The 25,610-nt window shown below is 40.0% G+C and overlaps 1 protein-coding gene across 7 annotated transcripts in view; it reads left to right on the forward strand.

Annotated features, from left to right (window-relative positions):
• Positions 1-25,610, forward strand: part of RNF180 (ring finger protein 180) — a 164,389-nt gene that overhangs the window by 24,900 nt on the left and 113,879 nt on the right. For 5 of the 7 annotated variants that reach the window (XM_084801316.1, XM_084801315.1, XM_084801313.1 and 2 more), the window contains exons 3-5: positions 11,031-11,126; positions 12,684-13,649; positions 16,683-16,718. In XM_084801316.1, the coding sequence (XP_084657442.1) occupies positions 11,031-11,126; positions 12,684-13,649; positions 16,683-16,718 (1,098 nt within the window). Of the gene's footprint in view, positions 1-10,355; positions 10,495-11,030; positions 11,127-12,683; positions 13,650-16,682; positions 16,719-25,610 lie in introns of those variants that run through there. The other 2 variants (XM_084801318.1, XM_084801317.1) reach the window with 2 other exon arrangements.

Consider the following 25,610-nt stretch of genomic DNA (forward strand, 5'->3'; position numbering starts at 1 on the left):
ACAGTAATTTAAAGAATTAAGACCCATACAGTTTCATACAGTGATGAAAAATAGTATACCTCCTTTATAAGCAGCTAAAGCCATCCATGCTCAGAAAATAAGACATAACAAATGTACATTAGTGCCCCCTGCTGCCTAAAAAGATTATTTTATTTATAAGTCTTGTGTGAGGATCTTCCTGCCAGCTCTGTGTAAAATTAGCTTAGTTGTTTGTTTGTTTTTTTTCTCCTCTGTCCTGTGACATCTCACTTGATACAGACACTCTCCCAAGTAAGGTTTGCATCTTACTGAAGAGCCTCGTCTAGCGTTGAAGTTCCCAGTTGCCAAGGAGGTAACCTGTTGTGCTGTTAGAAAGGCCTCAAGTTCCCTGGGTCAGGCTGCTTCTGACTCCATGCTTCTTTTAAGTTTATTATTTAGTTGTTTAGAGTACAAAATAGTGGGCTTCATATGACATTACATATGTGTATACTTGATTAGGACATTACATGTGTACACTTCACTATAACATTACATATGTGTACACTTCATTATGACATTACATACATGTATTCTTTATTATGACTTACATACATGTATACTTCATATGATATTACATATGTGTACACTTCATTATGACATTATATATGTGTATACTTCATTATGACATTACATATGTGTACACTTCATTATGACATTACGTACGTGTTTACTTCATTATGACATTACACACATGTACACTTCATATGATATTACAGATGTGTACACTTCATTATGACATTACATATGTATACTGCATTATGATATTACATATGTGTACACTTCATATGACATTACATACATGTATACTTCATTATAACATTACATATGTGTACACTTCATTATGACATTACATGTGTGTATATTTCATTATGACATTACATATGTGTATATTTCATTATGACATTACATATGTGTATATTTCATTATGACATTACATATGTGTATATTTCTTTATGACATTACACACATGTACACTTCATATGACATTACATACGTGAACACTTCATATGACATTACCTATGTGTACAGCATTATGACATTACATACATGTACACTTCATATGACATTACACATGTGTACACTGCATTATGACATTACATACGTGTACACAGCACTGTCCTTTTCTTGTGTTTGCCCCATCCATTGTGCTTCTGACTCTTTCCCCACTTTAGTATACTTCGCCTCCTCGTAACAGTCTCTGTTCTTTTTCCATGTCACACAGGAATGCACATGTGCCTGTACAGGCGTATCCTTCCACATGGACACACAGACACACACACACAGCTTTGCACACACATGCACATGTACACACACATGCACACACAGGCACATATGCACATACATATGCATGCACATATGCACACACACATGCACACAGATACGCACATATGCACACTCACTCACATATGCACACAAACATACACATGTACACATACACACTTCTAGATCTGTTCCTCTAGATAATGAGTTTCTCCCTAAATCTAACTTTCTATGTAAGTTAATCTGTTAAATTTTGGTTAATTTAAAAATAAGTTTTAGGTTTGCTTTTTGTGAGTATTGGAGAAAATGCCAGTGCTTTCCCTGTGCTGAGGTGAGAGATGCAGGTTAGTGCGTGGTCCTGGCATCTATAGCATTAATGTGCTATAGGAGGTAGCGGTTGGAAGCTCATTGTCTGAGAACAGGAATTGTGGAGCTGAGCAGACTGGGTAGGAATCCTTGCATCAGTGGCCATGACAAGTTGTTGAAAGGTTGTTGAATTTTACTTGTTTTCTATTAACATGGAGAAATGCTTAAAGCAGTTTGCCCGGCATAGTAAGCCTAATTTAAGTATTTGCTGCTTAATAAAAGTCATAAGAATGTGTATTGTAAAGCTTCACCCATGTACAGCTACGATTTTGATGTGTGTTCATGTAGGAACATTCAGGAAGCAAGTAAAGACCTAACAGTGGGTAATGGTTTCTTAAGATTATGGTCAGTATTATGTGATGAATACTATTGTCAGTTAATAAGATTAGATGAAATTATGACATTTGTGAAGTGAAATGACATGTGAAAGCTTTGCAGCAACGTTCCTGACATGCTATAAATCTCCTCAGCATGGCTGTGTGGTCAGCACTGGCTCCAGTGATTATTAGTAACTATTTGTAGGTTGAGTACCATGAATTCACTTTAAGCTCAATCATCTGTTATTCTTTCTACCAACATGGAGTTTTTCTTTAATCTGTTCCTTCCTTCTCTTCTTTCATTTTATCCCTTTTGATGATATATAAACAATCTTGAAAAGTCAAGCAAATTCTGGTCTTTATGATGGAAAGGTGACCATATTTATCAATTCTGCTTTGCTTTCAGTTGTAGGCAGCTCTGAAGAATTCATTAGTTGTGCTATCTGTGCATGTACTGCCTTGTGCTGGGAAGAGTGCATGGGCCGGATGTCTTACAGGCTACCCCTACTCCGTACCACTGTTTGCTTCCAAGGCAGAGTATTTACGGAAAACCTCACTGTTGCCTTTTATTGGGTCACTTCAAATAGATTCTCCAGAATTTTTATAAACAGATTAAAACTTGATTTAATGGTTCATGGCTCATATAGAAGCAAATTCTTGATAATTTCAATTTTTAAGTGAAAACTTTCTAACAGTGTAGAAAAGTGAAGGCATTCGTGCTGTTATCCACGTTATCCGTGCTCATTTCTCTTGAAAGGAAAAAAAACCCTTCCAAACCAAAGTGGCTGAGTAGGTAAAAATGACAGTGACTATTTGTAGACTACACGCCAGTACAGCGCAGGTGCCTTTCGTCAGTCCAGCCATCCACACGTTCACTGTACTTGAGACACTGTCACGTGATCTGAGGGTGTAATAAATACTAAGTGTCCATTCCATGCAGCTTACCTCTCAGTGAGATTTGGACATAGCAACTAAAGAAAGAAAGGTCACTAATTCAATATTTGCATTGAGAATTTTCAGGAGATTAAATATTGTTTCCAGCATGAACTAACTACGATTATACTCCAGTTGTTAGGATATGAATAAAATAAAATTACACTAACCTTTCATATACAAACTTCATATACAGGCTTCAGAATGTACAGATGTTTATGGCCCATAGGCAAAATATTTACATTACCTTGTATCTTCTTGTGTATAATTAAGTCATCTCTGGTTTGCTTATAGTATCTTACTTAAACTGTGTAAAAAGTTGTCATGTGACATTGTTTGGGAAAAATTATTGTATCTGCAGATGCATTTTTTTTCTAAATTTTCTGGTTGATTGGATCCATAGATTTGGAGCCAGTATATGCGAAGAATAATTTACTTAAAAATAATAATATATTTGGAATTTACTTAGAGATGACTTTTTCTTCCTGGAAGAATGTATTTGTAATGATTATAATCCTTTAACTACTAACATGAATCAGTAGGAATATTTAAAATCTAGAGCAAAGCAAACATTTAGAAGCATTTAAACAACTACCAGCCTTTTTTCTTTTTTCTTCTTTTTTTGCTTGTGTACTGTAATACCGAGATTGCCCAGGGTAGTACAGAGATCACCCAGATTGTGTGTCCCCCAAAATGACCACCAGGACTCAATAATACTGATTCAAATTACACAGGGTCCTGTATTACAGGCTCAGAGTTTCAGATCACAGTCCTTCCTGACGCAGCAGGATAGGAGAGTGACATGGAGCTTCAAGGGCAATGGGCTTATGAAGGGAAGAAAGGGTTGTGGGTCACATGAATGTCAACCTTTTGGCAGGTTGGGTGGAAACTGAGTCTGGAGGGGAAGGTTTTTTTTTGTTTTTTTTTTTAATCTCAGAAGAGCGTTGGGAGTTAATTGTATCTAACTGCTCTGGTGGAGTTTCTGGAGGCTACTGGCAGGTCTAGTTTATGGCAGTGCGTGGTCATTCCTGGAATGCAGGAAGAAGTGAAGTCACCCACAGGACAAGCTCTCACAGGACATTCACAGACCAGGGCATTCGTTGCAGAATATACATGACATATAGAATACGGCATTAATTTCGCCCCTACAGTACTTCGCCTTTGGCAGTAGCTCTCTCAGACTTTGGTCTTATATGATTTTTCCAGTTATCCTAAACTACATGCAGCTTAGAGAGAGGCTGCCAACAGTGACCAAACTGTCACTGCCTAGTGTTCACCATCAGAACTTACAGTCCTGGAAAAGGCAGGTGATGTAGACATACAAAGCCAGATTTTTTTTAAAAAAAAATACTTGAGAGAATCACTGAGTAGTAGATTTAGTGTGTAGTCACTGGGGTTAGGAAGAAGCAAACAAATGCTTCTTGGGTACCTCTCTATGCCTTTCCAAGGCAGCCAGTCCTTCAGGAGACTCACGATCTGGACCTGCATGGTTTTCTTTAATGCCACCTGTGCTGTCTCCGAATCCTGCCCAAGGTTGCTATTCAATGGCTGCAGATTTCTTACGTTAAAGTTTGAAGATCTAGAATCATCAGTAACTGAACAATTCTAGAATTTCCCCCCAGGGGGGCCGGGGTAGCACTTTTGGTGGCATCCATAATTGTCTTATGAGTTGAAGGAAAAGGACTATGGTGTCTTCTTGCTTTTGTGTAGTTTGCTTGCTATGGAATGACCTGCTCTCAAGCATTGAACCCACTGGGCTTTCTGGCCACGGTGGTTTTAGTGACCCACTAGCCTGGTGGATGCTCTCTAGACTTGTACTTCCGCAAGAGAGCTTTGCCAGCTCCATTGGCTCTCAACATTCTTGACTTCGGGGCTGGATCAGTAAGAGTAGTGACTGTTGTGGTTACAAAGGCTAAATAAGAAAACACGTGCAGGACAGTCACCACTACCCTCGGCCTCTGAAATGTCCTTCTCTGTTATTTTTGCTGTCTGTGCAAGGATCCCACATAGATACCATCCTCCACAGGTGCCCTCATCCTTATGTACAACAGCGTAGCATTTGCATATAACCTATCTCTGGTCTCCTGTGTATGAGATCAACTCCTCAATTTAGTTCTTTGTCTTTAATGTCATTGCTTTATAGGTTTTGTTCTCTTGTAGCCCAATTCTCAGTTGTCTTTAAAACGCTCTGATTGCTCATGGAAGGAGGGGGTCAGTCCATGGTCACTGGGCTCTGCGTTCTGGGCCTGGAGTGAGGCAGCTTCTGAGATAGTGGGAGTGTTCCGCAGTGGCTCCTAGCATGACTCAGGGCCCACTGGAACCTTCAAAATCATGCTGCCATTGACCTAAGTCCTCCTGAAGTTTCCAGAACATTCCCCCAAAGCAGCACCTGCTGGGTGCCAAGGGTCAGCATGGAGCCTCAGTGCATTTTGTGCCCCACAATCCATGGTCTTTTCGAATGTAAAACACACTCTTCCTTCCCAGTAACCCCAAAGTCTTAGCTTGTTCCAACTCCATTTCAAACTTCTAAAGCCCAGTGTCATGTAAATCAGATGTAGATGAGACTGGGGCATTCAGTGGGAAGGCTGTGAAATCAGAATAAGCTCCATCCTTCTAAAATACAAAGGCTGGACAGGCCCAGGAAAGATTGTCTCCTTTGAAAAGGAGGAAAACAGACAGCTGGTCTCAAGTAGGTATGAAATCCAGAAGGGCTGAGAGTGCTGCATCTTTCTGGGAAAACAATTGCTACCTTCTTTGACTCTCTGCCCTTCAGGGGAGGATCTAGAAGCCTCTGGAGCCCTGTTGTGTCTTTTTACATTCCTGTCTGTGGTTCAATAGTTGTCCCACTGGCGTAGATTCAGCCTGTGACAACTCCATCCCTGTGCTGAGTTCCTGACAGCGTTCCCACTAGGTTGGCTACATCCTTTGGAATCTTGCCTTGCTTTATAGCTCCTGGATGCTGTGATTACTAACACCACCAAGGTTCACAGCTCGTGAACTGTGTTCCACACAAGCAACCAGGGCTGCATAAGAGCTCATCTTTGGAGCTCTTGCACCAGATGTGGGGAGAAGAGCCTTGACAACAACAGATGCCCGGGCACTTCAGGCATCTCTCTGGACACCTTGTCCTCTGGCACCTCCTAAGCTCGTCTTGAAAACCCTGAGCTGCCTTCAGCATCTTTCTCTCACTATGTGCTGAGGAGGAAAGCCCATTTCCCTCTCTATCCACAACAGTTTCCTTACAAAAGGTCACTTGGCCACTTGGCCGCATCTTAGTGATTCCTCCCAAACATGGTTTGCGGTCTCCATTCCATTCTGCTTCCCTTGAGTCATGAAGTTGACCTGTCAATCATTTCCCCTTTACTGCACTTTCAGTGTGTGCAGTTAGAAGAGACTGTGCAGCATCATGAGTGCTTTGCTGCTTACACACCTTTTTCTCCTGCCAAATATCCCAGTTTGTCACACTTATGTTACGCCTTTCCTAAAGTCCTAGGACTCAGGTCAGCCACATTCCATGGCACCTTTTTTATTCCCCCCCAATGGGTGCTTTTGGTAGTACTTGTTTGGGTTTTTAATTAAAAAACGAAAAACAAAAACCAGACTTGCTGTGAAGCCTATTTTAGGCTCAAGTGCAATCCTCCTGCCTCGGATTCCCTAATGCTGGGATTCCAGGCACTCAAACTATCATGCCCAAATTACAAAAAATAACCTTTGTTCTCGTGCCCAATAACCTTTTCTCCTTGTTCCTCATGTGAGCCTAAGATCTCATCAGAACCGCCTCAGGAGCTTCAAGATGGACCTTCTTGCAGCTCCTTTCCTTCTGTGCCCTCCCGAGAACTCTGCCTTTACCAGTTGATTCATAGCAACCTAAACTTCTCCTAGCATGCCCTTCAAAGCCACTCCAGCCTTTAAAACGGTACCCAGTTCCAAGGCCCAGTTCATATGTTAATTAATAGCCACCCCACACTTGCCTGGTGCCAGTTTTCAGCTGTGTTCTGTTTTATACCTTAATATAAAACACCACACAGACACAGAGTAACTTTAAAAGGACTTACTTAATTGTTTTTAATTATGTGTATGTATGTGTCTGGGTGTGAGCACGTACATGTGAGTGCAGGTGCCCGCTGGAGCCAAAACCATCAACTCCCCTGGAACTGGAATTTTATAGACAGTTGTGAACTGCCCAACGTGGCTGCTGGAAGTCAAGTCTGGCCCCTCTGTAAGAGTGGCATCTGCTGTTCACCACTGAGCCTTCTCTCCAGGCCAGAGACGCAGTGACTTAAAGAGGAAATAAATTTTACCTTTTAAATCCTAGAAAGTAGAAAGTGTAATACCCAGATCCTAAGCATTTATTTGTCTTTATACTGAAACCTCCTATATTTGTCTGACATTTTTGTTAAATTTTAATTTTAACATATAAAACTTTGGGGCTTGATAGATGGCTCAGTATATAAGAGCAGTGGCAGCTCTTCCAGAATACCCAGGTTCAATTCCCAGCACCTACATGGCAACCCACGACTGTCTGTGACTCCAGTTCCAGAAGATCTAACACCCTCACAGCAATGTACATAAAATAAAATAAATTATTTTTTTCAAATCAAATATCTTAGCAGGGTGCAGAGGTACACACACGCCTGTAATCCCAGCATTCGGGGAGACAGAGGCAGGCGAATCTCTGTGAGTTCAAGGGCAACCTGATCTACAAAGCGAGTCCAGGACAGCCAAAGGGTTTTGAGGCATAGAAATCCTGCCTCAGAAAACAAAAACAAAACAAAACAAAACAAAACAAAACAATAAAAACCTGACATTTTCAGAAGTGTAGTTTAGGTCAGTCCCTTAATGTGTACCACTGAAAAGATCCGTATTAGTCTGCCATATGCTTATCCACGTATAGCCTGCACGAAAGGGCTAACCCCTCTCCGCAGTTCACCGAGTCCATTGGTAAATATGTTTCGAGGGTTAGCCTCCAATACAGTTTTAACACGATCCTCAAGAGAACCTGATTTCTGCAAAACTTTTAAAAACAAAACAAGTTTTGTTCATTGTTATGTATTTTAATCCAATGGGGACATGTCTAAAAAGTTTGTAAACTTAAAAAGTGGCGAGCTTTAACTTACACTGATGAGGAAGATAGAGAAGAAACCATTTTCAATCTAATCAAGTAATTGTAACTGGTTAGTTAAGTCTTGTTGGGAACCAAGACTAGCCTTGGACTCAGTCTGCTTCTCCTTCCTCCCGAGTTCTGGGATTGTATGCACAAGCCACCACACCCAGCTGGCAGATGGTTTTTGGTTGCCCTTCTCTGAGGATGCTGTTACCTCTTTCTTTGCTTGTTTTGATCAGTTTTCACTAGGGTCCAGTTTTTGTACTGAAATGAGCATTTCAGTTGGTCTAAACCGATGCACACTCATGTCACCATCCCGGCCATAAGACGTGTGGTATTTTGCATCCATCCAGTGTTCATTGGACATCTTTCTTACAGACATAAGTCCATCGACAAAGTCTCATTTTTGCTGGGATGCTGTTGGCAGTGAGGACAGAGCTTAGTTACTCCTCAGGGGCTGTTCTCTTTCCTCATGTCTTCAGGAGCTCCCCAACTGTCCATGTCTGCCCTGTCTCTTTATGACCTAAAGACCTTTCTTATCTGGAGACAGGCGACACTCTGCTAAACCCGTAAGAGTTTCTCAAAACTTCCTACGGAGTTTTGCTTCTCCTTTCCACTGCTGTGGCAGATCACCCCCTGCTCTCAAGGGCTTTGTACCTCACTGAGGCGTGCTGTTTATCCTTTCATTGGTCTCTCAGGTGTGCTCTCCAATTCTAGGTCTATTGGAAGTGCTCTGTCTACACTTAGAGTTTAATTATCAATTTAAGAAATGCTATATCTTTTAAACATCACATGGCATGGTAGGAGGGTAGATTGGGATATATACCAATTGTACAGAAATGAAACCAGTAATTATCTTTTCCGCCTTTTATTTCCCTATGCCATGTCTCAAGAAAAGGGATTCACAAACCAGTCTGTATTTTCTTGGCACTCTTTTGAGGTGATACCACAAGTGAGAGAACTGGAAACTTCCTACCACAGCCCCCCTTTCCGCAACCCCCCTGCTTCCCTAGCTTTCTGTCCACTTGGTGATGTCATCTTCATATGTTCATGCATTTGACCGCCCTGTCCCAGTGCTCTCATCTTTGATATGGAAAACTGAGATAGTTGTCTATAAGCTGAACTGGAGTTCGGGCATCTTGGCTGAAGTTTCCTTAGACAGCTGAAATACTTTTCAGAAGACCTTCTAGTTCCCATTGAAAGCATTGTCAATCTCTGTTGAAATAAGATTTTTAAGATATTAGGATAAAAATAATTTCAAAATCTTTTATTTTTCATTAAGTTTATCTTTTACCTAATAAATAGAATATTAAAAATTTATATTTTAATGGGACAATGGGATGTCTTGATACATGCATATATATGTATATACATATATATTGTATAACATTTAACTCAGGTTAAAAATGCCTACCTCTTCAAAGTTTCATTATTTCCTTATGATAAAAAATTCCAAAATTCTTTCTCCTTTTAACCTACACTTACTGTACTGTGTAAGAACACACTAGAACTGCTTGTACTTCCTAGTTGTGAACACACCCTTATCAGGAATTACTACTGATTATGACCTATAGTTCAGGAAATACTGTTGTGTACCACATTAAAAATAATGAGATGTAGTCTAACATAGAACAATGCCTCATGTCCTTTTTTCCTTTTAATTTACATTGTCAGGTCATTGTTTTCTTTGTTTGCCTAAAGGAAGTAGATTCCTTATAAATTTTACCAATATATAAATAAATACATTGCAATGTTTTATCTACACCTACTAAGATCTAATGGTAGAAGAGAAAAGTTATTGTAGGGCCCCAGAGGGTTCATCTTGGGAAGTTATACATAGATTAAACATAAATTATTCTGATTTGTCTTGGCTGTAAGTCACAACCTAAGGTAGATGATTTAATGAGGTACCATTTTGAGATGGTTCACCCCACTACTTTCACTATTAATAGGAGGGTAGAAACTTCCTTGTTTGTTATTTGTTAACCTGACCACAGTGATAGCTGTGTTATTGCCTTGGAAATCTAAGAGAGACAGCACTGCGATTGGTAATGGTAGAACTATTCCTTGTAAAAGCTGACCCAAAGAAATGGCGTGTGGGTGGGAGCCTTCTACTTTCTGTGTTCCTCTTGGGCAACACCTTTGTGGCCTTTCACAGAGGGAAATATAACCCAAGAGAGTCCTTAGATCTCTCCCAGGTACCTAGCCGTAATTTACAGGAGAGAAGCTGAGCCTAAGAGAGTAAAGTAAAGGTACTGGCCTGAGGTCACGTACATAATCAAGATACAAATCTTCACCCTGCTCTGCCCACCAGCTCTCTGACACAATGGGAAGCCATCATGCCTTGATTATTTATCACATTCGACACGACTACTTCAGACCTATTTAAATTTGTGTTGATCTTGTACGGAGGATGTGCTTTTATGGTTACAACCTGGAGGGCTTTAACGTGGCCTGCCCCTTGAGATTCCACTCTGTGACCCTTGGTGCTCACAGGTAAGGGTGTCACTTCCCTGCTTGTCACATGAAAAGTCTATGGCCTACGTTAGGGAGAGTCAGGAAGTAGTTCCTGTCTTCTGATGACTTCGGGACAGAAGGGGGAGGAAAGCCAGAGTGCTTCCATTTCTATTGGCTTCCAGCATGCCAGGCGTGTCATTTCTCTTCCTATCCGCCATGTTTATTGACGGTCTGATAGGCGATGTAAGTGCTTCTTTATATACTTGACAGTGGAATCCAAACAAACTCAGACATTGAAGGTTGGGGACAGTTTCTACAAACAACTCTATTCTCACACGCTGAAATAAAAATGGGGTGCTGGATATGTCATTCACTGATGATGGCGTTTGAATCACAGGTAGTTATTTCCTGAAAAAGAAATTTGATGCTAGTTTCTGATGACGGGAGCAAGGGATAGAAAGCCACGTATATTTGATATATAACTAAAATGAGGCTTTGAAAATTTTTCCTTTAATATGGAAATTGTGAAGTAAATTCTGAAGAGATAATTGCTAATGTTTATTTTTCTGTAACAGGACAGACATGAATCAGTTGATGCTCAAAACACTTGTCATCTGTGGCACATGAACATAGAAGCCCTTCCAGACTGGATAAACTGCCTAGTACAAAAAGTGAGTTTCTCAGTTCCTTATTAAAGTTAAGAGTGTATAGCCTTCAGAAATTCCTATGTGCTCTTTTCTTCCTTAGATGTGTTCTTCCAGAGCAGATGAGTGATTCTGTTTCTTGTGATTGCATTTCCTGGGGCATCCCAGTACCGTGTGACTTTGTACCTGCTTTCTCCTTTCTCTAATGTGCTAACCGATACTAACCTGGTTTGTTCGCCCAGTCCTATTGTCCCTTGTTTTCAGTGAGGCATTCATTGCCTAGCAACCTATCAACTGCCCACCACTGTCCATCTTCTCACTGCCTTTCTCCCCTCTGCTTTATATGCCTGTATTATGCAGGCTCATGCACACGACATGACATATCACTGGTAAATACACATGAGGATACAATCTCACACAAATACATAAGTACACACATATTCTCTCTCTCTCTCATACCTGCATTTAGCTTATTCTTTTCTTGTTAATTTCCAAGCTCCTCTGATAGAATATAAACACCAGAAGACCAGAAAGTCCTATTCTTTGCTGGGTAGTATGTCCTTAGAACAGTACCACTTACATCAAGTGAATGAGACCTCGCGTGCATCCATCACATGTGCACGCACATAAAGCAAGCTGGATAACAAGGGTCTGTAATTGGGATGATGAAATGGAAATGTGCTGCTTTAAGTGATATTTAATGAGATACCTGTCAGAAGAAGAACTCTCTTGTTAGTCACATTTTTAGGTATTTTATTCTGTATTGTTAAATGCTTGTGCTGGGAAAGCATAAGTAATCTGACCTTTGAAAAATTGTAGTTAAGTTTCTCCACTGAGTAGCTTATATTTCTGTTTTAAAAAGTGGCATGTGGTGGCTCTCACTCGAATCTGTGCTTACCCCTTGATTTCCTGGGAGCTTCTAAGTGTTCCAAGCTTCAAGGAATAGATTAGAACCCTACAGAGGCACCACTGTCTTTTTTTTTTTTTTTTTTTTTTTGACAAATTTAAAAGCAGATCAGTAATTTCTAATCCGAATATGGAAATCTGCCATCTGAGCGGGCGATCGATGCCTCTTGGTTGTGTATGGAAAGCCAGGGAGCTCTTTATTCTGTTGGCTGATAAAGTTTCCTGCGCCCCACCCCCCCTCACCCCCACCCCCGTGCTTGGCATGCAAGAAGTGAATCAGAACAGACACTTTTCTGTGAGATTTTACTTGCAAATGAAGCTCTGTAGACTGATTTGCTTCCCAGTTGCATGGAGTATTTTTTTTTCTTCTTCTTTTCATTAGTTCACACTGTATCTGTATTCAGCCTATTGTACAGAGACTTTCTTTAGGAATTCTTGGCCGTTCCAATAGGCGTGATTCGCAGTATGTATCATTCTGGAAGTTTGTAGCTGCTTGCTTATCTCTGTTTCCTGGAAGGCTTGTTTCCGTTTGCTGTTCTGTCCACTAATCAGAAACAGAAAGCTAGCCTTTTCAGTAACAGAAAACATTCATGTGATTGGCTTTTTTTTTTTTTTAAACTCATTCTCTGGTCACATTACAATGAAAGCATTGTCTTTATTTCCTTTTACTACCTGTAGGCCCAGTGGACAGTTGGGAAACTGAATTGTCCTTTCTGTGGGGCCCGATTAGGGGGCTTTAATTTTGTCAGCACTCCAAAATGTTCCTGTGGCCAGCTTGCAGCTGTACATCTCTGCAAGAGCCGGACTGATCATCACGCGGCACAGGCAGGACGACTAATGAGACCCGCGCTGAAGCCCTTGTCACATCCCGGAGTTCCGTCAGGTTGTGAGAAGGAGACCCTGCTGACAGGTGGCGGCTCCAGAACCCGAAACCACAGGCTTTTAAGCATGGCCCGAAATAATAACGGCCTTGGAAGGCTGACAGAAGCACTCTGCCTGGAGGTGCGAGCGTCATATTTTGAGATGAAGAATGAAAAACCGCTCTTCAAAGCGTCAGACCCAAAACACCAGCCGTTTGTTCCTCCGCTCGCCACTGGCGGCAGGTGCACTTCAAGAGCATCTCATAGAAAGTCGCACAGTTTGGACCTGAACCTCAGTGAGAAGCTGATTTTATTACCCACTTTATATGAAATCCATAGTAAGACTACTGCCTGTCCCAGGTTAAATGAAACAGGGCCCATTGACCTTGCAGGCTTGGCTTTGCCATGTAGTAAAAGTAGCTGCTCCTTCCAAAACCCACCCAGTTTTGATCCTAATCTGCTGCTGCACAGACTTGCTGTGGCTCCCCATGAGACCCAGGCACAAAGAGGAAGAGAATTTCAGTGTGGCCTAGAAGCTTCTTCAGTTTACTCAGACCATGCTAATGCTAGCAGCCTGACCTTCCTGGTGGATCTGCCCTCAGCAGGGAGGAGCGTGCTGGAGGCCTCAGACCAAGAAGAACACCTCTCCCCTCTGGACTTTCTGCACTCTGCCAATTTCCCCCTGGGCACCATTAACCACAGGCTGGTTAATAACAGAGAGAGGGGCAAGTTGAGGACTCTAAGAAGGCAGCGGAGGAGGCATGAGAGATGGCTGCAGAAGCAGGTGAGTGCTTGGGAGTCAGAGTTGGTTAGCAGAAAAACAGTGTAAGCACTGGGGCTTGTGGCACAGAGGTATATTTGAGTGCTTGTATCCTAAAAATCTTAGTTTAAAGTTTCGAGATGACAAGTCACTCAATGTACACTTAATAGTTATGCAGCCCTCTTATCTTTGGCTCTGTTTAACACTTGCTTCTCTGCTTATATATATTCACCCAAGCCCCTTTTGCAGTTTTCCCCAGTTCTACTAATATATTAGAGGACCACTCACCTCATGATACCGAGATTGGGTGATTTATAACGAGTATTTTAAATCTTTTCCATGTTTAGGTTGCTTTTGCTACAGTTTTATTTCCAAATCTAATCTAGCGACAATTTATTCACTTTTCATCATATTGATTTTAATTTAATATTCAAGATGCTGCATTTATTTATATACTCATGTGGTCAAGACATGAATTAACTCTGCTGAATGTTGAGACATAGCTAAAGGCGGATTTATTCAGCCTGACGTTTCACAGCCCACAGTTTGATTCTCTAGCAACTGAACTACTTGTGTGTCCCTCACAGTATCTTCATGGTTCTCCACATGAAAGGACACAATAGTATTTATCTACTGTGAACAGTAATTAAAGTCAATGAATGGATGACAAGCTGTGAAATTTGAAAGTTAGGGAGCTGGTATATTTCTGTATAAAACTTGTTTTTTGAAGATTACCTTTTTTGTTTGCTTATTAGCAACAGATGGTAGCTCTTAGTAGTGTGTTCTATATGAACAATATCCTAAGAATTAAACTAAAGAAAGCTGGAGCTGCTCTGTATATATCTTTGGTGAACTCATTATGATCCTATTCATAGACTCAATAAAATAAAAATTACTGCAGTGAGTACATCAGCCAGATTCAGTGGGATTTTCTTCTTCAGTTACATAGCATAATTACAAGTATTGTCTGTTGCATTTTTGACTAGTAAGGGCATCCCAGTTTGGATTATTTTTAAATGATTGTATTGATCATTGCCCATAGTAAGGTCCTGTGAAACTATAAAATTAAAAGTGTTTATGGACAAGTTTATTTATATGTAAGTAAATTGGCGGTGGTCATATGTCAAATGTTATTCAGAAAGAATATCCTCAAAACAGTGTGCAGGGTTCTGAAATAATACTTTTGTAAATAGAAATTTTTAAAAAATTGTAATAATTGTATTTAGTATATATGGATGATACTGCAGTTTTGGGAACTGATTTAATTCATGGGTTAAAGTCTTCTGAAAATCTCAACTATAACATGAATCATTTCTAACATAAAGTGTTGCAATTTAGAGAAAAGCAAGTGCAGGGTTAAATATTGAATTTTTTGATAGATGAAATTATTTTGACTCATTCACACACAGAGAATTTAGTTAGTATGTTTACCTGATTCATCAGCACTGTGGAAACTGAGTCAGACTGCCACTTGTCCGTGTAGGGACTAACAGGCTTAATTGGTAGCACAGGTGCTACAGATAGGCAAGTGCCCAGACTATCTTCAACAAAAATCTGTGAATTTATGATGCATACAAACCATTGTCAGAGCCAGAAGTAATGATAACTTTAGAAAGTGTGTCCTCCTGATTTAAACAGAAAGACAGATCCTAGCCAGAATTCATATCTGAGATAAAATAATAGCATAATTTGACAAGTCATCCACGTTCAAGGAAGATTCACTTTATGAACATTGATCAAATGCCTGCTTGAGGTAGCAAGGCCTTGAGTAGTGACTTCCATAGGAACACTGCCTTTCATTCCACGTCATGACGGGGCTGGCAGGGGTGGGGGTGGGGGAGACGGGAACCCAGGGATGGGCCTTACTGAGTAACTTTTCTACCTCTGAGCCAGATTCCACCTTTCTTTCTTTCTTTCTTTCTTCCTTCCTTCCTTCCTTCCTTCCTTTTTTTCTTAATTAAAAAGATAATCACACACACAAAGTAATCGTTACCATTATTAGTATTACAATTTTAAATAAATTTTTATTAATTAAAACAAAAGAAAACTTACTTTTCAGCGAGGTTATCAGTTTTGCTGTTGAGGTCTTGGAGAACGTCTTAGGGCTGCACTGAATCTGCAGATGGCGGGCGTGCTGGCAGTTCGCTCTGTATGAATACGGCGAATGCAGGGTCTTACCATTTTCTACTGTTTATCTGCAGGTTTTCTCACCAGTGTTTTAGGTTTTTGTTGTTGAGATATTATTAATAATATCTGTTAGAGTTTCAACTAATTGGCGATGAAAATCAAACTTCTGTCACTTGACATTTTATATGAAGTTTTGTTCAAGCTAGAAATATTTTCATAGCAGATACCATGATAGAAGTAGTATTAATATTTTACCAAAATTTTATCAAAAGTTTGAAGATGCAATATTGCTTTCAAGAGAGAAATTGCAGCTAATTGCATGGGATTACTAATCTATTCAACAAAGATTTGTTGTTTATAGTCTTTGGGGGAAAGCATTGCACTGGTGCTTTATTCAACTATCAAACATCCTTCCAACAAAACATAATTTCTTCTTTCTTCATTGCCACATATTAAAGATGTACTTGCTCCTGGCATATAGGTCTGTGATTGAAATGCATGTGTAGTTTCATCTCATGCCCAGGCAGTGGGCACACAGAGGACTTCTTTGTCCTGCATGCCTGTAAGTCCAAGCTTTGTCTATCCTTCGTGCCCAAGGATCACTAATGTTCCCCATTTATTTATTTATTTATTTTAACTTACTGGTAATGTTATAAAATAATGACATATAAGTAGACTCACAAAGCTGTGCTCTGGAGACTGACATTGTTTATTAAGCAAACTTGTCTATGCCGTTCATCAATTTACTGCGTCAATCTATTGTCCATCCATCGTGTGCTCTTTTTACTGCTCAATAGTATTCCATTGTGTGACCCAGCCATGATTTCTCCAGCATAAAAAATGAGTAGATTGTCTAAAGTGCAAGCAGTTATGAGTAGAACTATTATAAACATTCATGTACATAATTTTAAATAAATTACTCTTTCCTAGGGTAAATACTCAGGAGTGGGACTGCTGGATCATATGGTAAGTACATATTCAGTTATGTAAGAAACTGTCAAATTGTTTCCCAGGCTGTCTGGGAAACAACTAAGGATGAGATTTCTCACTTTCATGCGTCTATGAGGCCAAACAGCTGGTACTCATTAATTCTTTCTGCTTTAGTCACTCAAATACTATGTTTACTGCTGTCATACTCTGGTTTTAATGCACCTGCCCCTAATTTCATGTGCTTAGTTTTCATATGTGTACCATGTTAGCAAGTATTCATAGCATTAATGTATTACTGAAACGCTCAGTTTAAGAATATAAATAAGACTGGTATCAAGGAGAAACTACAGCCAATTTTCAGTAATTCTGCTCAACAAAGCTTGAGTGTCATCTTCTTCAAATGTGTTCAGATATGTTCAAATCTTCTGCACGTTTCTCTATAATCTTGAGGACAATTTTTATTACAGTTTAAAAGAAAAATGCTTGGAGGTCGGCAAGCTGTAAATTCCAGCACTGTCCAGATGAGAAGGATAGAGGAAAACCAAAGATGTTAGGGAAGCCATGCTTGGAGATAGAGGTAGCTAAAGAACAGGAAATTAGGCCTCTTTTTTCTGACTAATTCAGAAAAACTGGCAAGACCGTTGAAGTTGCATGTCTCTGGCACTGAACCAGACTATGCTATGGGTACAGAATGAAAAACATCTCAGTAAAAGACTAATTATTCCACCCATTTCTTTAGCTGGGTTTAGGTGAGTCCACTTTCCTCGGGGTAGGTCCTCCTGCCTGTGGGTGGTCCCCTGGCCAGGTGATAATCCTGTTCTCTAAAGTAGAAGGAAGTTTGTCTTGCTGCTCCTTTATTGCTACTCTAACCAAAGAGGTAACCCTGAAATCATTAAGATCATGGATCAGAGCCCCTGGCACCCTAGGGATCTCCAGCCTCTCCAGAAGATGGGGCTGTCAAGAAGACCAAGGATGATTCTGGATTTAATAATATTTTAATTTGATTATTTTTTCCCCATTCAGTTTTAAGAATTTTTCATATATTTGGGTACAAATCCTACATTGGACATGTGATTTGTGGTATATTAATATATTTTATTCTGCCCAGCCTGTTTGGCCTTGTGTGTGTGTGTGTGTGTGTGTGTGTGTGTGTGTGTGTGTGCGCGCGCGCGCGCTACAGTATTTCCCTGGAAAGCAAGCTCAAAATCTTGAAGCCCAACTTCTCAAATATAACTTTTTTAATGGTTTCTGGTTTTGGTATAATAGAATATCTAAAAACTCTGGATGTCTTTAGGTTATAAAGATGTCTTCCCAATATTTTCTCCGGAAAGTTTTATACTCATATTGAGAATTATGATTTATGTTGAACTGAATTTTTAAAAATAGAATTTGAGGTATAAATCAAAGTGTCATTTTTTACTAGTGGAGGCAGTTGTTTCTGCACCACTCGTTGAAAGCACTATCCTTTCTCCATGGAAATGCCTTTGTGGTTTATTGAAAGTCATCTGGGCACGTATATAACTTTTCATGTGTTCGTTTCCCCTTCATCTCTGTCCCTTTTCTGATAAAGCTCCATAGTAAACCGTAAAGCAAAATTCTGTGTCTCTTTCAACTTTGTTTTCCTTCTGAAAATTTGGTTCCTGTGGTTTCACATAGGAAACTTAGGAGAAAAACCTTACAAAAAGTTCTATTGAGTTGATTGACGTTGTGCTACATCCAGAGGTCAACGTAAGGGTCATGCAGTATTTGCTGGACTTTTCTAGTCCATGAAATAATAGACTTCCTACCCACAGATTTTTACCTTTTCATTAGTGTTTGCAGATTTTAGCATTGAGACTCTACAAATAGTTAGATTTATTTTTTATTTTTACCTAAACTATACATTTTAATACTGTTTTGGTTTTGACTTTGCATCTTTGGATTCATAAATAATTTATTTTAGTGCTATTTATAATTAGAGTTTTAAAATACAAATTTCTAGTTATTAGTTGCAATGCTGTGTTCTGTGTTCTGTGTTGATCTGGTGTGCTGTACTCCTTCAATTGTCACCTATTAGTAATGGTAGTCCATGCCATTTGGCATCTGCCATCTTCTCTGGTACATGCCAAAATTCATATTTTTACTTAGATAATTACTTGGTATTTTAGTCAGTGTTTTATTGCTGTGAAGAGACACTATGCCACAGCATCTCTCACAAAGGAAGACATTTCCTTGGGGCTGGCTTAAATTCCTGAGATTTAGTCCGTTATCATCTTGGTAGGAACATGGCAGCACACAGGCAGACAGGTTGCTGGAGAGGTAGTCGCTAAGAGCCTACATTCAGACTTCCAGGCGGCAAGAAGAGAGAGAGAGCCTGGACCTGATTTGAGCATTTCAAACCTCAAAGCTCACCTCCAGTGACACACCTCCTCCAACAAGGCCACACCTCCTAATCCCTCTCAAGTAGTGCCACTCCCTGATGGTCAAGCATTCAAATATATGAGCCTGTGAAGACAATTCTTGTTCAAATCACCACACTTGGTCTGCAGACGAAAATAGCCGTACTTCTTCCTTTCTAGTCTGGAGTCTCTTTTGCTTTCCCTTTCCTTTGCCTATCAGTACATCCATGGAACCCAGGATAACGCTGCTGAGAAGAGGGAGGAGAGACTTGGGAGGTTAGCAGGGAACACTTGGTCCTTTTCCTGTGACTGAGAGGTCTTATATAGATGCTTTTGTGCACAATCTCGCTGAGGTCCTGACAAGGTGGAGAAAGCTTTCCCATGCATGGATGCTGCATTTTGTCAGAAGCCTTCTGCATTAACTGTATGATCATGTATCTTCCGTGTTAGTGTTAACTGATTATCAGTTATTGACCAGGCCTCACATTCCCACAGTGAAATTCACTTTGTTATTACGCTGCTTCTTTCTTTCCCAACATTGTTAAAACTAGTTGCTAATGGTTTTTGAGGAATTTTGTCTCTTATAAAGGTTACAAGTCTGAAGTTTTCTGTGTTGTACTGTGGTCATTCTACTTTTCTATATTCTGACAAAAATACTGTGGAGAATTGATATTTTCACTCACATTTGTAATAAAACTATCCTGTTATTGCTTTGATAGAGGGCTTTTAACTGTGGTTTAGGTTGTCTGTTTGGTATTGGGTTGTGTAGTTTGTTTTCAAAGAGGTAACCAAGTTGCCAGCGATGCATTGTAGCGTCACTCAGTGCTGTACTTTGGGTTGGGTGTCCAGGCTCCCTTCCTAGTCATTGACGTCATCGTCGTCGTCATCATCATCATCGTTGTCGTCGTCCTCCTCCTCCTTCTCCTCTTCCTCCTCCTCCTCCTCCTCCTCCTCCTTCTTCTTCGAGGGAAAGGTTTATTTCAGCTTACAGCTTTGAGTTATATCACTGAGGGAAGTCAGGGCAGGACCTCCTGACAGGAAAATCTGTAACTTGCTGAGTATCTTGACACTCGGTATCTCAACCCATTCATTACCTTTCCACTTGTACTGTTTGTCTGTTTGTTTGTTTTTGGTTTTTCGAGACAAGGTCTCTCTGTGTTAGCCTTGGCTGTCCTGGACTCACTTTGTAGACCAGGCTGGCCTCGAACTCACAGCAATCCACCTGCCTCTGCCTCCCGAGCGCTGGGATTACAGGCGTGTGCCACCACGCCCGGCTCTGTTTGTTTTAATTACATTAAAAATTAAGAATTTATCCCCCCCCTTTTGCCCCCCTTGCCCTTTTCCTACCTCCCTGCCCTCTCTCCTTCCCTACCCCCCCCTCAGTCTAATCTCTACCTTCCCCGCCTGCACTGCTTCAAACAAACCTGCATTTATATATTATAGCTTTGTTGCCCTTAGCTCGTTCGGATGATTTAGTCGATCGTCTGGTGCCGTGATGAATCTGAGTCTCACTCAGCCCGGTGGGCCGGACTTGGGAGACCACTCCCTCCCTGCACCTCCTCATCCCCTGCCTGCTCTGATCCCATCATCTTTAAACCCAGGAGAAGTGGAGTACTTAGCCCGGTAACTCAGGGCCACATGGGGATGGCTTCTCTCCCATCTCCCTCTCTGATGTTTTTGATTATCAGTAGGGCCTAATAATTGTTATTGTCAGGCCTGTAATTATTACTTCAGTGAAACCCGCTAGCAATCAATTAAGACACAGACACCTGTTCTGCTTTAAAATAGCCTTAGTTAACCTGGGTCAGGGCAGACATTAACCCTCTAAACTACTTCCCATAGTGGGACAGGTGTCCCATACCTTCTGTTTCTAGTAATTTCTATCAAGCTACCTCCCATCCATAATCCCATATACTTGCTAATGTTCTTTATCTGGGCCAAGTCCCCATCCATGCCGGCCACATGCTTCTCTTCCATCCAACCCATGCTGCCTTCTTCTCCTTTCTCCATCTTTCTCTCTTCCTTCTTCCCAGGATTCTCTCTTCCCTTCCTAGTCTTACAGTCTGTGTTCTTCTGGTCTCTCCTCTCACTCTGCTTTCTCCCCCAGTTTCGGATTTATTAATTTTATCCTAATTAAAGATCAGCAATTTGTTTTTCTATTTTTATTTTTTCAAAAACTTCTGTTGTTTATTATTTACTTTTTAAAAAATTTCTCATCTTTTCTAAATTTCTGAATAATTGGAAGTTATTGGTTTGACACTTTTTTCAGCTATCAAGTATTTAATGTCAAATTTCCTTGTAGTTATTATATTAATTGTATATTATACATCATATTACCTTATTTTAATTTAGTATTTTTATTTTGTTTTGTTTTTGTTAATATCATCATTATTATTATTGTTGTTGTTGTTGTTATTATTATTATTATTATTATTATTATTATTATTATTATTTTGGTTTTTCGAGACAGGGTTTCTCTGTGTAGCCCTGACTGTCCTGGACTCCCTTTGTAGACCAGGCTGGCCTTGAACTCACAGCAATCTGCCTGCCTCTGCTGCCCGCCCCCCCCCCCCATGCTGGGATTAAAGGTGTGCGCCACCACGCCCAGCCTAGCATTTTGTTTTAATCAAACTATTTTCTAATATCATCTGAGATTTCCTTGATCCACTTAGTATGCCTATTGGGAAGGAAAACTATAAATTTTAAAATACCATCATTTTATTCCCAATTGCTAACCGCTTTCAAATGAAAATTTATTTTTCTCCACAAGGTCTCATTAGAGAAACAAAGTGCACTTTTGCATAGGCCACATGCCCAGCAGTAGATAGCCAACAGAAAATGAACTTAATGGTGTCTTGTTTCTTGTCTCATAATGCCATGTCAAAGCTGTTTTTTAAATTATACCATTACTATTATTTATTTATTCATTTTACTCCACAGATGCTTTGCATATATATTATGGCTACTTCTTTTATGTTTTTATGGGATTTCTGAGTGTGAGAACAAGTGGATCTCTGTTTCTGTACCTTTTCTTGGGCTTTTTTCCTTCTGTTTGTTTATTTTGTAGTATTCTGATTCATTTATTTTTATCTTATTATATTTTATTTTATTATCCCTTAGCTGTCTGTTTGTTTCCTAAGGACAGACAGAAAGGGGTGGATCTGGACACGAAAATATTTCTTTAGAAGCCACAGGAAATTATATATAGACAGTTTTCCTTATGTGTCTAAGTGGGATGTATTATGCATGAAATCCTGAAATAACTGACAGTGTGTGTATGTGTGTGTACACGTGTATGTGCATGAGTGTGTGCACGTGTGTGTCTGCACATGTGTGTATATATAAGCTTACAATAAATCACTTAGTCACTACACTAATTCTCGTACATCTTTCTTAGTGATCTAAAAAGAGTTCAGGTTAATTGCTTAATGAAGGATGTGACTAAGGTGCTGGAAAGAATAGAAGCTAATAAATCATATTAAAGACCTACTTGTTCAGGTTTATGTAGGACATACCAGATAGACATACCATAAAGGCCCTGGTATGTTTTCATGGATTTGCACATAGACATGATTTTGTCTTTTGGGGTTTTTTTGAGAAGTCAATTTAATTTTTTGTTGCTAAATTTATCATAGTCAATTAGATACAAATTATACTGCAGATATATACTTGGTTGTTTGTGCTTCACAATTATAGAAATAATCCATTGATGAGGAATTATGCTATGTTCATTTTCTGCAGTGAAAAGGTGTCAAGTTTATTTAATGACACAGATTGTTGATTTTTTATTAATACAGAATCATATTCATGATTTAGTCTTTAAGGAAAGAATAAAACTAATAAAGATAATAAACATCATGACCACCAATAATGTATTGAGAAAGGCCAATGTTTATTTGTGTCAAATTATTATTTCAGTATAATCTTACCATTCTTTTCATTTATTAATGTAAAACATTTAGGGCTTCTTCAAATGGTTGATATTTATTTAAGTTTTATTTATTTATCTGTTTATATTTAAAAATTACATTTGCTTGGTACATGTTGTATAGAGTTTAGGTCTTTACTTTAAAAAATTACATAGATCTAAATTTTCTAATGCCTTGCACAGTACCCAGTATATGACACAGGCTCAGGAATTTTTTATTTTATTTTTATTTTTTTCTCCTTTATTAATTTATTCTTGTTACATCTCAGGAATTTTTTAAAATACAGATTTTTTTAAAAAATTTGAGGATATTTTAGGTTTATGTAAAAAGTTTGAAGATAGTACAGAAGTTACTATAGACCTATACCCAATGTTTATACTGTTAATATTGTATACTAGTCATAATTAGTTGAAATCATACTTCAGATTCCCTTAGTTTTGTCTTTTGTACTTTCTCCCTCCCTCCCCCTCCCTCCCCCTCCCTCCCCCTCCCTCCCCCTCCCTCCCCCTCCCTCCCCCTCGCTCCCTCCCTTCCTTCCTTCCTTTCCCCCCTCTAGTCTAAGCCCTCATTCAGAATATCACATTTTTGCCATATCTTGTTAATGTGCTTCTGATAGAATAACTTGTCTTTCCTTATTTTTCATGACCTAGACAGTTTTGAAAAGTACTGTAATCTATCCCTTGCCTGGGATTTGTTTAATATTTTCTCCAGAATTAGACTAGGGTAATGGGTTATATCTTAGGTTCCGCATACCTTCTCAGATCCAGTAGGTTACCAAAATGATTCAAAGGCTTGAGCCTATCACAGCTGTATTTTATTATAACAGAAAGGTGGACAGGTGAGAAAGGATGCAGCCTCCAACAGTCCCAGGAGACACAGCCTCACTGCAAACTCCCTGGTCCTCTGCTGCTTAGAATCTTTCTGCCTGTTCCTCCACAGTGACCGCTGATCCTTAAGTGGAGGACTTGCATTGTGTTTGCTGAGACTTGGCTCCCCAGCCCTGCAGTTTGGTTGGTTGTAGTTTTCTGTAATGGTCTCTATCTGTTGCACAGAGAAGAAAAAAATGAAACAAACAAACAAACAAACAAAACAGGAGGAGGAGGAAGAAGAAGAAGAGGAGGAGGAGAAGAAAACATTACTTGCGGCAAAATCCTCAGCAAATCCAGCATAAGCGTTTTCATGAAGTGTCTCAGGATATGCCTAATTCCTCCATGGTAAACTGTGACAAGCATGCAGTGCTGTGCTCCAAGCAAGCTTTAGCATCTAAGGTTTTCACAGGAGGCTAGACATGATGGAGTCATCTTCTTCTTTGGCATATGCCAAAGTTTCTGACTCCCAAAGGGTAGCAAGTGTTCAGCATCATGAATGACAGTTAAAGATCATTAAGCTGCTCTTACCAACCAGCATGTTGGGAGCCCCCCCCCAAAATTGAAAATTTACACGTTTGCATCCCAAACAAGACTAACCTATAAGTGCATATAGGCCTGCTATGTCAGACATTATTTGCTTATAGAGTTTTGGGGTGGAGCTCACAGATATAAAATATGTTTCTCTTTATTTACACAAATGGGTACAGATGCAGTACATCCTTCTTGGTAGTGCTTTACCTCAGAAAGGAGAGGATGCTAGTTGGCATCTCTTTAAGTCAGTTTCCCTCGTGGCTGCTCCCAGAAAGCCCCACAAATGCAGCGGCCTAAAGCCACCTGGTTTGATCATCTGACAGAGCTCAAGGCAGGACTCTGAAGATGCACCTCATGTTAGTAAAGTCAAGGAATTGGTGGGGTTTGGGGGCAGAACCTCTTCTTAGCTTATTAAAGCAGCGACATGTTTTCATTTCCTTGACTTATGGTTCCTCTGGCAATGATAGGGCTTCAGTTCTTAGTTTTACTTTCGTATCTTCTTTAGGACACTTTCCAAAAATGTTAAATGCACGCACATGTGTGTCTATCAGAAGGCCAGATAGACCCATGGAGGCCAGAAGAGGTGTTGCATCCCTGCTGAAGGAACATGCAGACGTGAGCTGGCTTATGTGAGTGCTGGGAGGGGAAGCTGGGGCTTCCGGAAGAGCAGCAGCACTCAGCTGCTGAGCCGTCTGTCTGCTTTTGTAGTGTCCACTCTGACCCTTTTGTAGTCCCTGCCTTTACCCTGGGAACATTCAGATCGTCCTGAGTAGCCCTCTCCCCATTTTGAGGTTGTTAACTTAATGCCTAGTGCTAAAAAAATAACAATTTTCAGGAGTTAAGAACTGGGCATATCGTAGCAGGCATGGTGGTGCACGCCTTTAATCCCAGCACTGGAGAGGCAGAGGCAGGTGGATCTCCACATTCGAGGCCAGTATGGTCTACAAAGCGAGTCCAGGACAGCCAAGGATACACAGAGAAACCCAGTCTTGAAGAACCAGGGGGAAAAAAAAAAGAACTGGACATATCCACAGTGGTAGCTAGATCGAATTCTGCTTCTCTCTCCTTCCTGTGGGACAGATACTCTCCTGACTACTTTTATTTATTTCATATAATCCTAGTCCCATTTTTTTTTGTACAATGGCTCTTACATTCTATTTACAAAATAAGGTGGAGGGGCGTACGATGGTTACTTACAACCAATCAGTGCAAAACCCATCG

This window comes from Acomys minous (assembly GCF_964271855.1).
Source record: "Acomys minous genome assembly, chromosome: 11".
NCBI classification, from domain to species: domain Eukaryota; kingdom Metazoa; phylum Chordata; class Mammalia; order Rodentia; family Muridae; genus Acomys; species Acomys minous.